Source organism: Acinonyx jubatus, chromosome C1 (genome assembly GCF_027475565.1).
Source record: "Acinonyx jubatus isolate Ajub_Pintada_27869175 chromosome C1, VMU_Ajub_asm_v1.0, whole genome shotgun sequence".
Taxonomy (NCBI): domain Eukaryota; kingdom Metazoa; phylum Chordata; class Mammalia; order Carnivora; family Felidae; genus Acinonyx; species Acinonyx jubatus.
In genome coordinates, this window is record NC_069381.1 from 167,184,648 (window position 1) to 167,197,474 (window position 12,827).

At 35.5% G+C, this 12,827-nt stretch overlaps 1 protein-coding gene across 8 annotated transcripts in view; it reads right to left on the reverse strand.

Moving 5' to 3' along the window:
- Window positions 1–12,827, reverse strand: part of PDE1A (phosphodiesterase 1A) — a 326,281-nt gene that overhangs the window by 61,083 nt on the left and 252,371 nt on the right. For all 8 annotated transcript variants that reach the window (XM_027055252.2, XM_053215409.1, XM_027055248.2 and 5 more), the window contains 3 exons: window positions 7,951–8,017; window positions 4,777–4,893; window positions 3,765–3,905 (listed from right to left, as the gene is read on the reverse strand). In XM_027055252.2, coding sequence (XP_026911053.1) covers window positions 3,765–3,905; window positions 4,777–4,893; window positions 7,951–8,017 — 325 coding nt within the window. The remainder of the gene's footprint in view (window positions 1–3,764; window positions 3,906–4,776; window positions 4,894–7,950; window positions 8,018–12,827) is intronic.

Genomic DNA, 12,827 nt, shown 5'->3' on the forward strand with positions numbered 1-12,827 from the left:
GTTAACTAAGTGATAAAGGATAGAAAGAGATGGAGGCTGTACCGACATCCAATCTCTCTGCAGTGTCTACTCCCAAGCCAAGAGTATCCCATCTGACATTAACAAACTGAAGGACACTGGCTTCATCACAATCCCCTTCAGGCACTGGTCCTTAGAACACTTTGCAGGTGACAGGCTGTGTGAGTCACCTGACAATTTGGGGCTGCCACTGGAGTGCTCCATAAATGTCACACAGATAAGACTGTCCTGAAACAGCAGGACATCAACTAAAATACTGAAGTCAGTGACTTCAGTAACTTTCCCAAAGCTATAAAGCTGGCAGTGAAATGTAGTTTTGGCAACACTGTCAATAAATTCGTAATTCATTTTGCCTTTCATCTTAGCATCTATCATAAAATTTCTCATTACTCTCTGTAGTTTAAATGTATCTTCCTGATCTTGGACAACAGTGACCATCTTCCACTAGGCTGTTTTTGTAATGGCCAAACTAATGGATGATTAAAGAGCCCACTAACACATTTTTGCTGAAGGATGAATAAATCAGAAACAAGTTCCTCCAACAAAACCTGCTAAAGTAGAGTGAAGTTATGTTTATGACTGGTAAGTTACGGTCCTCTCAAAGAGTGACTATGTGATCTTCACTAATGTCACTTCTAGGAGTCCTGCCGGGCTGGACCAGCTTTGTCCAGTATTCTGGAGAAGTTGGAGTGGCTTGGTATATCCAGGAAAAAGTCCTCCTCACAATTCCGAGGAAAAAGTTCCATTGTGGATTTGAATTTCTCTATTTACCAATAATACAGCATCCTTCATTTCTTCAAACAGAGATTTCATTTCAGAACAGAGATTCTGAGGCTAAAATAGGAGACTTTTATTTAGCTCCCTTTACACTGATAGCGAAAATAAAATATACTTAAGCAGAAACATTTTTATTTTATTTTATTTTTTTAAATTTTTTTTTCAACGTTTATTTATTTTTGGGACAGAGAGAGACAGAGCATGAATGGGGGAGGGGCAGAGAGAGAGGGAGACACAGAATCAGAAACAGGCTCCAGGCTCTGAGCCATCAGCCCAGAGCCCGACGCGGGGCTCGAACTCATGGACCGTGAGATCGTGACCTGGCTGAAGTCGGACGCTTAACCGACTGCGCCACCCAGGCGCCCCATGCAGAAACATTTTTAAATGATGAAATTTTGGTTACCTCCCAGCATAAAATGGCATATATCTTCTCACTGCATGTCATAATTAAAGTAGATATTTTATTAGACTGAAGGCTTTACTTTTCCATTCCATTAAGTTCTGAAAAAACTGGATCACTTCAGTTTCCATTTCAGGGTACCACTTACATGTTATGTTTTTGAGTTAACTTTTTCAAAGCCACAGAACTCAGGAAAGAGGAAATGCCACACTTGAAAACCATCTGGTTATCAGATTCAAGACCAAGGCCTTAGAAAGGAAACAGTAAGCAGCTCTAACCAGGAAGGTAGTGAAGCAACTTTTTCAAGTAGAACAGCATTTGCAGCTGTCAGGAGGCAAAGAGTTCAAAAAACAGCTGTGATGATGAAGTCTTATTAGAACCAAAGGAACTTTAAAAGAATTTGCGTGTGTGTGTGTGTGCGTGTGTGAGTGCACATACTAGAAACAGTTATAAAGAAGGTTACATATGCTACTTTTTAAAAGCTTATAATATTTTAAAACTCTATCTTTGAATGCTTTATCTTCTACTTATTATTGTTAACTTCTACTCCATCCCTTTCCATGCCAAATCAGACTCCTAGAAAGAAGAGTGAGTAAACTCCAACCCAGGACCAAGCAAGTCCAGACATGGCTGCATTTGATCTCAGCCAATGGGCATGTTTATACCTTAAGTCTGTGATGCCCATACCTATACCTTACAACAGGAAAACCCAAGGTATGAGGTTGACAATACATGTAAGTTCAGCCTTCAATAAGGTCATGAGAAGGTCATGCTACTGTATCAGTTAGGGTTTTTGAGATTTCTGTCTCACCCAAATAGGATTTAACTCCAAAGCAGGATATATTACTTTGCAATATTGTTGTAGAATGCATATTTCTCTTGAATTGGTAGTAATATTCCAAGAAAATCCTTTATGAAAAGCCCAGCTAAGGGGTGCCTGGGTGGCTCAGTTGATTAAGCATCCAACTCTTAATCTCAGCTCATGTCATGATCTCACGGTTTTTAAGTTCGAGCCCTGCCTCAGGCTCTGCACTGACAGTGTGGAGCTTGCTTGGGATTCTGTCTCTTTCTCTCTCTCTCTGTTCCTCCCTCCCCCTTGCTACATAAATAACTAAATAAATAAATACCTAAAAATTAAAAAAAAAAAAAGACAGCTGAGCTCCAACCATTAGCCATTATCAACTGCCAGCCGGTGACTGAGCCACCATGGATGTCTTTCCCAGTGATGTCCTTAGATATCTTCAGCCATACTTGCTAGCTGATTGTAAGCCCATGAGAGACCACAGTGAGAACCTGCTAGTTGGGACCCTTCTAACTAGACCCTTGAGAGATATTGATAAATTGTTGTTTGAAGCCACTAAATTTTAGAGTAGTTTGTTTTAGAGCAACAGATAATTGAAACATGGCTTAGGAATAGGATCTGAGCCCAAGGCATTTATAGATCTGTGATATTTTGGAGGAAAAGAAAGATGAAAAAGTGGAGTAGACAATTTCTTTAGTCATCATATGAGACACTATTGGATGAATCACAGCAAGTGGATGGTATATATAGTAAGCAACATACTATAGTTTCTTAGGAAAAAATAAAATTATTATTAGAATTTCCTGTATATAATAAAATATAATAATTATGTAACTGTCATAAGTTTTCAATATCTTCAGCACAACATACTGTGGCCCTAGGGACTTTGCTTGGGACCAGGTTAGGAATAGTCTCTGGTGTGGGAAGATGAGGTATTGAGGATCTTTTGGCCCCAAAGAGCATTAGTTACATAGATCTGAGTGCCAATGACCCAAAAGAACAGGTGTGACTTCTGAAATCAAAATAGGTAGGAAATGCATATTATGGGGTTTGGTGGAACATTCTACGTACATGCACTTTATGGCACTGCTTCAGCGTAGGCTGACACATAAGGAATCAAAAAGGTACTCACAGGGACTATATCCCTTTGAACCCATGTCAGTGTGGAATTTTTAGAAGAGTTATTCCTTCCTTTTCATTTCTGGGAGTCACCCTAAACTCTGATACATTTCAGAAATTCCAAGCAGTGCCAGAGTTCCTAACATGAACTCACTGTTGTCCCAGGATTGCACTGCTGGATTATTTATTTACTTATTCATAGATTCATTCAGATGCAAAGAAAAGGAAGGAGAATTTGGAAAAATTCACATAAATAATTTCCAAAATCCCTATTAAGATTTCATTATAATTAGCAATGCAAGTAAAAGAGAAAAATCCACTGAAGTCAGCTTGGGAGAACATGGTAATATGAGAGAAGAGAACTGTAACTAGCTTTTATCCCAAAGACTTTTTATCTAGGTCACTTTTTTTGGGTGATTCCGATGGGAAAATTTGCAGTATATTTACATTTGCCTCTGGGTATCTTTTTATCATTGAGTTAAAATATTTTTTTGGATAATGTATATTATGAATAACTCACTAACCCTAAAAAATACAAAAGATTACTTCTTATAATACTTTTATGGGTATTAGAGGGACAATGGCAAAATGGAGAAAAGGAATTTGATGTTACAAACTAACAAACTTCAGTTAAGAAAGCTTTCTTACCATGATACCTGTATGAAGCATTATGTAATGCACAGTTTGAGTGACATCAGCTGCATGAATCAAATTGTGATAAGGATTTTTGTACTTGCTGTAACCAACTTCTAAAGCTTCTGCAAAGCAAATTAGGCAAGAAACAGGAATCTGCGAAAAATAATAATTATGATTATATTTTGATAAAATAGTAGCACTAAGTCAACATAAGCACAACAATGTTCGGGATGGAACACAATTGTGAGTCAGATGTGGGAGGAGTTTTTTTGCAGTTTAATGTAGGCTGTTCCAAAAAATGATTTCATTAACCTGTTAGCTTTCAATCCTAAGATTATAATAAACCCATGTGTTTAACTAAGAGAGATGAATTAACAATATCACCCATATTGTGGTCTTTAAATGTTTATATCTTCCAGAGTCAAGACAGAAGGCTAGTTCTTAAAAGGGTAAAATTCCCAGTTACAATTGAAGTCTTTTTTTTCTATCCGTAGTACAAAGGATTAAAATAAATGACCTCCCAGTACCCTCTAGCTCTAAAAATGCCATGATTCCATTGGAAATGCTGAAGGGTACAAGTTTCAGAGTGCTCAGAAATCTGGATCAAATCTGTTGCTTAAATGGCTCTAAATGAAGTTAATTAGAAGCCCTTTCATCTCAGTTTAAGAAAAGCTGCCAATAAAGATTCATTCTGTGTTTGTGAAACATAGAAGAGCATCTTTTTTTTTTTTTTTTTAAGAAAACATAGCTCACAGTCTGTACATGACTATTCTGGGAGTAATTCAGGGGGATGTTGGTATCTTGTTGGAATGATACTACAATGGCCTCATGACATCCATGTGGATACATGTCAGTGAGTCATGGAAAATGGATATATCGTGTGGTAAACTCATCCCCTAGTTCTGTGACCTGCTAATTAGAAACATTAAAAAATGCATTGATTAATGACTCAATGTTCTGCTTTTTCATTCTTATTCAGATAACCAATTCTAAGAGCATTTCACTTTTGTCCCATGTTTCTGACCTTGAAACGATTGATAAGATCATATCTGGTAAACAGTTCATAAATCATAAACTTCAGGCTGTGCTCTCCACTTGCTTCATTTAAGGCAAATACATCAAAAGACCATTTATCAACATCCTGTAAAAAAAAAAGAGGAAAGACTTTAAATGGCAATATTATATAGTTCTATTTCTCTCTATGAAAAGATCAAGCATTGTAGATTCAGCAGGTTACATTTCAATTTAGAACATCTGACTATATTTTGCAGAGTTTGATATGACAGGGCCACTTAGCATCCATGGGTTCACAAAAGTGAGGCCATAATGTGTAATGTAGTGTTAAGATTTTCCTTAATCCTTTAATCCCAAAGTTATCAAACTTGATGTAATAAACCTGTTAACACTATAATAGTAACCTTATCCTCAATCTCTCTTCAAATTCATACCATAAGTCACTTTCTCAGAGTGGGCTTCATTTTCAGGTAGAATTATGGGTTATGTGGTGATGTCAATGGGGAGATGGGGGAAAGTAGCCCCAACTTCTCTTTCCCATCCACCACCTTCTACACGGCTTGAAATTATACCCTAAGAGTTAGTACTTTGGTTTAAAGCTTTGATATTTTATGTCTTCCTTTAAGATGCAAACACACTAGAAAGGTAGAGTATATACAACCTTGTTACTCATTGTACCCTTGACTGATTCATTTACACTTTCCTCCAAGGACAGATGAAAAGGAAAAAGAAGTGGGTCTTTTGACTGACATGAAGGAAGAGGAGAGTAAATTGCAGCATTTCAGGAGATTCTTTAGGGAAGTGGTCAGGCTTATAGGCAAACACATACATACCCTTGGAAAAAAACCACTGCCAGTGGGAGAGAAAGCCAAACTGTTACAGCTACCTCCTGATGTTTGCTTTGGGTAATTGCAGGATGAATACTTGCAGAGGTGTTCACAAAATGGACTTGTAACAAGTGATATTAAGTCCTATATACTAAGGAGGTTTTAATGTAAATTTGGAGCTCCAATACTAAATAAATCACTGAAATTTTAAAAATTTAAAGAAATACAACAGTCAGCTCTGATTATTAGAAACTATTAGCAAAGTGTGGGTTTACATACACACAACAGGTTTACTATTGAATAGTAAGCGGGCAACCTTAAAGCTAGGTATTAATTTTGAATTTGGGCTGGCATTGTTTAGAACTTTGTTCATTTAACACATTTTTACAGAGGCCAATTATCTGTACTATAACATGATGAAACCTGAGAATCTGATAAAAAGTATTCAGTCTCTTTTAAAAATACTGCTTTTGAAAATAGTAATAACAGCTTCCAATGGTAATTTTAATCACTTGAAAACACCAATGAAATATTTTTGTTTTATTTGCTTGCATGCTTTTGTTAAATTCCTCACATTTGGCCCTGATTTGATCCCCAAACACTTGCTTTATCTGTTTGTAAATTTAGAATCGCCAAAAGTTGTCTTAGAAGGCATTTTGCCATCGTAAAGCTCAAATGAGGCCAACAAATCTTTTATCAAATTCCAAAGCTAACACAGAAGAATTAGTTCAGATTATTAGGAAGCTGCTATTTATAGTTCCTGCTAGGGGGTTCCCACTGAGTAAAAGGTTAGTTCTCTACTTTGGGGGATTTTTATCAACAATGATAATTTACATTTATAAACTACTGCAGATGCTTGATTAAGAACAAACAAGACAAGAAGGTATCTCAGGAAATAAGAACTATTTAACAAAAATATTCTTTACTGGTGGCTATTTCCTTCTGCAACCTGTTAGTTTATATATTTTTTCTATACTGAACTTTAGAAAAATGTTTACTTTCTCTCATACTAAAACATTGTGTTGGTTTCTAAGTAAAGGTTATTAAAATAAGAAAAATAAAAATAAGTAACATTCTTGCCCACATTTGAGTAAATAAAAATCTCACAAGATCCAAGGAGTAATTAATATCCTACAATGTGACATTTCAGTTATATACTCCTTTATTATAGCTTTAGAAACATAAACACAGGGGTCCCTGGGTGGCTCAGTCAGTTAAGCAGCCGAGTTCAGCTCAGGTTGTGATCTCATGGTTTGTGAGTTCAAGCCCCATGTTGGGCTCTGTGCTGACAGCACAGAGCCTGCAGCCTGCTTCAGATTCTGTGTCTCCCTCTCTCTCTGCCCCTTTCCCACTCATGCTGTCTCTCTCTCTCTCTCAAAAATTAATAAACATTAAAAAAAAGAAACATAAACATAAAAAAGTGCCCAAGAAAAACTATCCTTTTAAGTTAATAAGATGAAAGTCTAATATGGAACAGAGAAAAAAAAAAAAACAAATGCAAAGGGTACCCTTAAAAATAAATTAACAAAAGAAAACAATATAAATTGAAACTAGAAAAAGAGTTTAATAAATCACAAATAAAGCAAATCAGGATATTCTGTTGCCAGTGTCCTTTAAATTCTTGGGTGATACAGGAAAACAACCATGAAACTATTAGAGGAGACAAAGTTGAATGCCTCTACCCAAATTCAACAATAGAAAGAAATAAGAGATATTAAATAATAAGCCTACAAACTGCCTCTAGAAATAGGAACAGTGCTCACATGGGCACACACAGTGGAGACAAGTGAATCCAAAACTTTTACCACTTCAGAGTTTTGACTCTAGTTATTTCTAACATATTTAATACTGCAATGGGGCCTCAACCACAGGAAAAGCAGAGATGAGAGAGACAAATTTCTTTTGTTTTGTTTCTTAATTTTATCTTTTTATATTTTCTCAGAACTAAAATTCCAAACAAATTTCTTTCATGTAAGTTTTGTCCTGAAATATTTTTTTAATGCATGCAACTTTTCCATAGTATATACATAACAAGATATGTATATTCTGACAAGTCCTGGTGCCATCTCAAAACTGAATTCAAGATCCACCTAAATAAAGCACAAAGAAGAAAAGAAAGCACATATGTGTGTGCACACACGTGCATATGCATTGATAGCTTGTTGGTGTCAATCAATCCTCATTTAAGTCTACAATGAGTCATGATTCAGAACACACGACATGTTGAAAATGGTTAAAATACTACTTATATACAAACATATAAGCTGCAGCAAAGACCTATTTTCATGTTCTCCCAACCATTTTAAGATTTGAAAAATGACTATTTGAAAAAGTTAAAATAATTAAAATCATTTCACCTTTAATGTTATTATGACAGCTTCTGGGTATGCCAAACCAACCATGTGATAGGACTTTCTGTACATCCTGAAAGAGAAAAATAAGTGTATATATAAAACTCATTTACTCAAAGTTTTCAGCTATTTTTTAAGAGATGAGGGAAAAGATTACTTTTGACTTTTTCAACTTTCATTTTTAGGGACAAGCTCCCTTTGTGGTAATGATGACAACTATGGTCACCATTTATTGAGCATCTACAATGTGGAATATGCTCAAATGAATTTGTGCACAACCACCCTACAAAGTCAGTATGATTGACATCTTGCCTGTAACTTCATCTTATTAAAAGAGACTGTCCTTTGTATATGCAACAAAGCATTCTGGCATGTCATCATATTAATGACAGAAGGGTATTCTTGTTTAGTGTTCATTTATGTGGCAAAATTTTCAATCTAGAAGCTGAAATGTCATTAAAATTATTGCCTTTATGTATTCCTTTCTTCTTTGTTTTTTATAAAATGTAAATTATAAATTATAAGAGACAATACATAGTATCATCAGAATTTATACAGCTTTTGTATTTTTAAGCTAATAACATTGGGGCAGACCATATTGACAAAAATTGCTTAAGTCTGTTCAAATTGTCCTTTAATAAAATTTAAGAAAAATTATGCAGAAAGAACAAATTTATTTCTATTTTCATAGCATCAATAAAATGTTTTTATTAATCAGTAATTTGTTGGATTTTTTCCATCTTCTAATGGGCAACCAAAATGATATAAACCAAATATATGAAATGCCTCCACTGGTTCATGTGAGAATAGGATCAGTGTGATACCCAATGTGTAGAAATAACAATAGGCTTCAATTCAGAACTGGAAGATACATGGTTCATCCACAAAGTCCTGGGAAGAAAGAATTTAACTATTAATCATTTCCCTTTTTATATTATTAGTGCATAAGAAAGCTGCATTTATAGACTATATTGTTGTAACTTCTCCCAAAATGCCTGAATAAAATAATTATTTAATGATTATATCATTAGTTAAACAAGGGAGGTCAACATAAGAATAGTCACTTGGAAGTTTTGCAGCTTTCATAAAACCACTACAGAAGATGTTAACCTTTTTGATTCAATATACCTTCTATTAAAAATCTGTAAGATGTATTACTTAATTTCTATGTAAAACCTATCTTTTCATAAAATAATAAATGCTAAAAATTCATGGTTCCCTTTTTAATCTTGACTTCTTGGAAGCTCAGAATTAAAATACTGCATTTGCATACATATCTATCCTAGGTTTTCTTGATAAAGGATTTTGCCACTTTATTACAGAGACATTATTTATTTCTATATTTCCATTTTATGTTTATTTTAAATGACTCTAAATGATTTTTGAATGTGGGTAATTGGTTATAATAAAAAAATTATCCTTATCCTCTATCTCTATTGGAAGATTTCAGAGCAGTTTATAAATAAAAATACTTATATTAATTACTCTATTGAGATAGGTGTAATTATTCTAGTCTTGCAGGGCAAGGAAACTAGCAATTACACTATAACAGACCCAGAAAATAATTATTGTCAATAATGATGTTTAGTTGTTTTGTGGGGTTTTTTTTGAGGCACCAGTCTTTTCTATTTTTCTAGTCATTATTACTAATAAATGGAGGTACAGAGGAAATAGAAGGATAACGGACTAGGAAAAGAAGGTCAATATAACAATCAGGAGTAAGAAAAATCAAGTAACTTTTAATTGGTGTGACTTCATGGCAGAGAAAGGCAGTAGGCTGTAACGAAGAGAAGACATACTTTCAATTACAGACTAGCTACTCACTATCTATGTGACCTTTGGAAAGCTATTTAATGTCACTCATCTGTAAAACAAGGATAATTATAAGCTTTTTGTGAAGAGTAAATGATGTAAATGCCTAGCATAATATAATAAGTACTCAACACAAGAAAGCCATTATTAGTATTAATGTTACTGTTCTCACTATTCTGCAGCCAGTGCTGTTGGCTGCAGTTCTTAGGTTCTTCAGGGCTCCCTGGGCTCTGTGGGAATTCTGGTGCTGTTTCCTTAGACCTGGAGTAGGTTGAGAAATGAGTATCAGTGCGCGTTTTCCTTACATGGAATGTAAAGAACGACAAAGCAGATTATCTTTCTGAGGAGACAGAGAAACTTTCCCATTATTCTTTTCCAATCCTATAATTTGGAGTAAAATATTAGGACAAAAAATTAGGATGTTTGGAATCAGAATCGATGTAGGGGAAACCTTAATACAGTTGCCTCACACTTGAGTAAATAGCTGATATAGTAGAAGTAGCTGAAAAAGAACAGTGAGTTTCCTAGGTTCCTTCAGGTGGTATAAGTTCAACTGGAAATACGGTGGATTATTTTTGGAAGTTTTTACTGCGATTGCAAAATATAATTCAAAACCTAAACAAAACAAAACAAAACAACACACACAAAATAAAAATGGCTTTATGTCAGACACCGCGTTAGGTAAGAGACCAGTGGCAAATAAGAAAACTACATCTGCTGCTTTCACAGGGCTTACTGAGCAGTGAAGAGGGACAATAAATAAAAATATATGATTACAGGGGTGCCTTGGTGGCTCAGTCGGTTAAGCATCAGATCTTGATTGAGGCTCAGCTCATGATCTCATGGTCATGAGGTTGAGCCCCTAAGCAGGACTCAGTGTAGAACGTGGAGCCTTGCTTGGGTTTTCTTTCTCTCCCTCTCTCTCTGCCCCTCCCCCATTCATTCTTTTTCTCTCTCTCAAAATAAATAAACTATACACACACAAACACACACACACACACATATATATATATAACAACACTAAGCACTATGAGGTAAACTGCTGGTTAGGGTAGAGAAAGTGATGAACAGTGTATACAGAGTACTCAGGGAAAGCCTCTGAAAAGACAGAAAGGACCAGGAAGGGGGAAGGGTGGGGAAAATCACTTTTTGGTAGTGGGAATAACAGGACAAGTGGCCCCAAGGGAAGAAAGAGTTAGGGATCTTCATGGGGTTGAAATCAGAGCAGTACAGATACTCAGTTAAAAATAAAGGTAGCATTCAATAAGGTGAGAAGGTAAAAGGGGCCTAACCTGCAAATCCATGATACAGAAGTCACTTTTAATACTAAGTGAAATGGAAAATCAACCGATGGTTTTAAGCTTAAGAGTGACAGGGACTAATTTATATATTTAAAATTGACTTGTTTGGAAAGGGCACTTATGGAAGCGGGAGGCCCAACTGGAAAGCTACTGTCCCATTTCTGATGGCAGGTAACAGAAATGGAGACTGGGATTGCAGGAGTAGAGATGGAAAAGCAAGTAGATTGGAGGTACTTTTGGATGAGCAATTGCCAGGACCTGCCAAGGCACTGAGTCTTGGGAGGGGAGACTTGACAGGATGCTCAGGAAGTCTTTCTAACTTTCAAAACTGAAGACAATTATCTTTGAAAACTGAAGAGAAGCATATGCCATTATTTCTATGCACCTACTAAAGGGGCTACAAGAGTAATAAAGAGATTTCATTTCCTTGTGTTTGTAGCATATTGATTTCTTCCAGGGTGCATGCTGGTTTAGTTGTCTTAAGTACATTTTATATCTCTATAACCTACTAAGTAAAATATTTTATGTTATGTAGCATATGGAAAAAATGAAAATGTAGGATATCAATGTATTTTGCAGAAATCTTAACCTTTTATTGGGTGGGAATAGAAATTTACCTCCACAGTTTGCCTCCTTTTTAGTTTGCCAAGTTCTACAATATTTTCTTTAAAAAGACCAAATACATATTCTTTCAGCAAATCACACATACTGTCTTTTATCTGTGATTCTTTCACTGACTTTCTGAACTCCTATTGAGATGTTAATATAGATTTGATGTTAATGAGAATCAATAACTGTCACACACTTTCCAAAATTGTTTTTTTTTTAAAGGGGAATAGATATTCCTTCTCTCCAGCCCTGCCTCCCTGTTGCAGACTTCTGGTCCCACCCAGCAGAGTTGGGACCAGTTTATGCATCTTGTAAGGGGGTGTGGGTATCTCCTCACCACACTAATGGAAGATTCTGTTATAAAAGCCAATTAGATATGGTTAATAAATACTCAAAATAATTTAAATAATCACTGACTGGTTGTTATTGTATATAATATAGGCACAAGCCAAGATACTTCAAGCTTTATGTGCTGTATTTATATTTTCAAATGGCATCAAATACTTCTTGCAATGCATTCTCATTTACATTTTTAGAAATCCAAATGTGTTACTATTGTTCCTTTAACAGAGGAAAATTAAAGTTTATAATGTTCATTCAAATTAATAAGTAGAGATGTCAAAAGATGAAAAATGATGTGGTCTCTCTTAAATTTAAGTACATTGACAAAAAATTCTCCATTCCTCAATTTTATTAGTTTCAAAAATGTTTCATCTTTTTATATATCATTTAATATAATTTAATTGTTTTTTAATCTAAGAGATTTCTAAAGACTAATTTTTTAAATTGTCAGATGTAACACGTTTATTTCAAGTCTTTAACTTTAATTCTAGAACATCTTGTTTCCTAGATAGAAAAAAAAAAGCCTGTATTCTTAAGGGCTAAATGAATATAAAATTAGGCCACATCAACATGTATTTCACAGGGCTCCTGGATGGCACCTTGTGGTTAAGCCTCAAACTCTGGTTTCTGCTCAGGTCATGATCTCATGAGTTTGTGGGTTCAGCACCCCTGACCCACACACACCCCCTCCTGTTCACCCCCCCCTCAGTGGGGCACTGGGCAGCATGGAGCCTGCTTGGGATTCTCTCTCTCTCTCTCTCTCTTTCTCTCTCTCTCTCTCTCATACTCTCTCTTTGCTCCTCCCCTGCTCATGCTCTC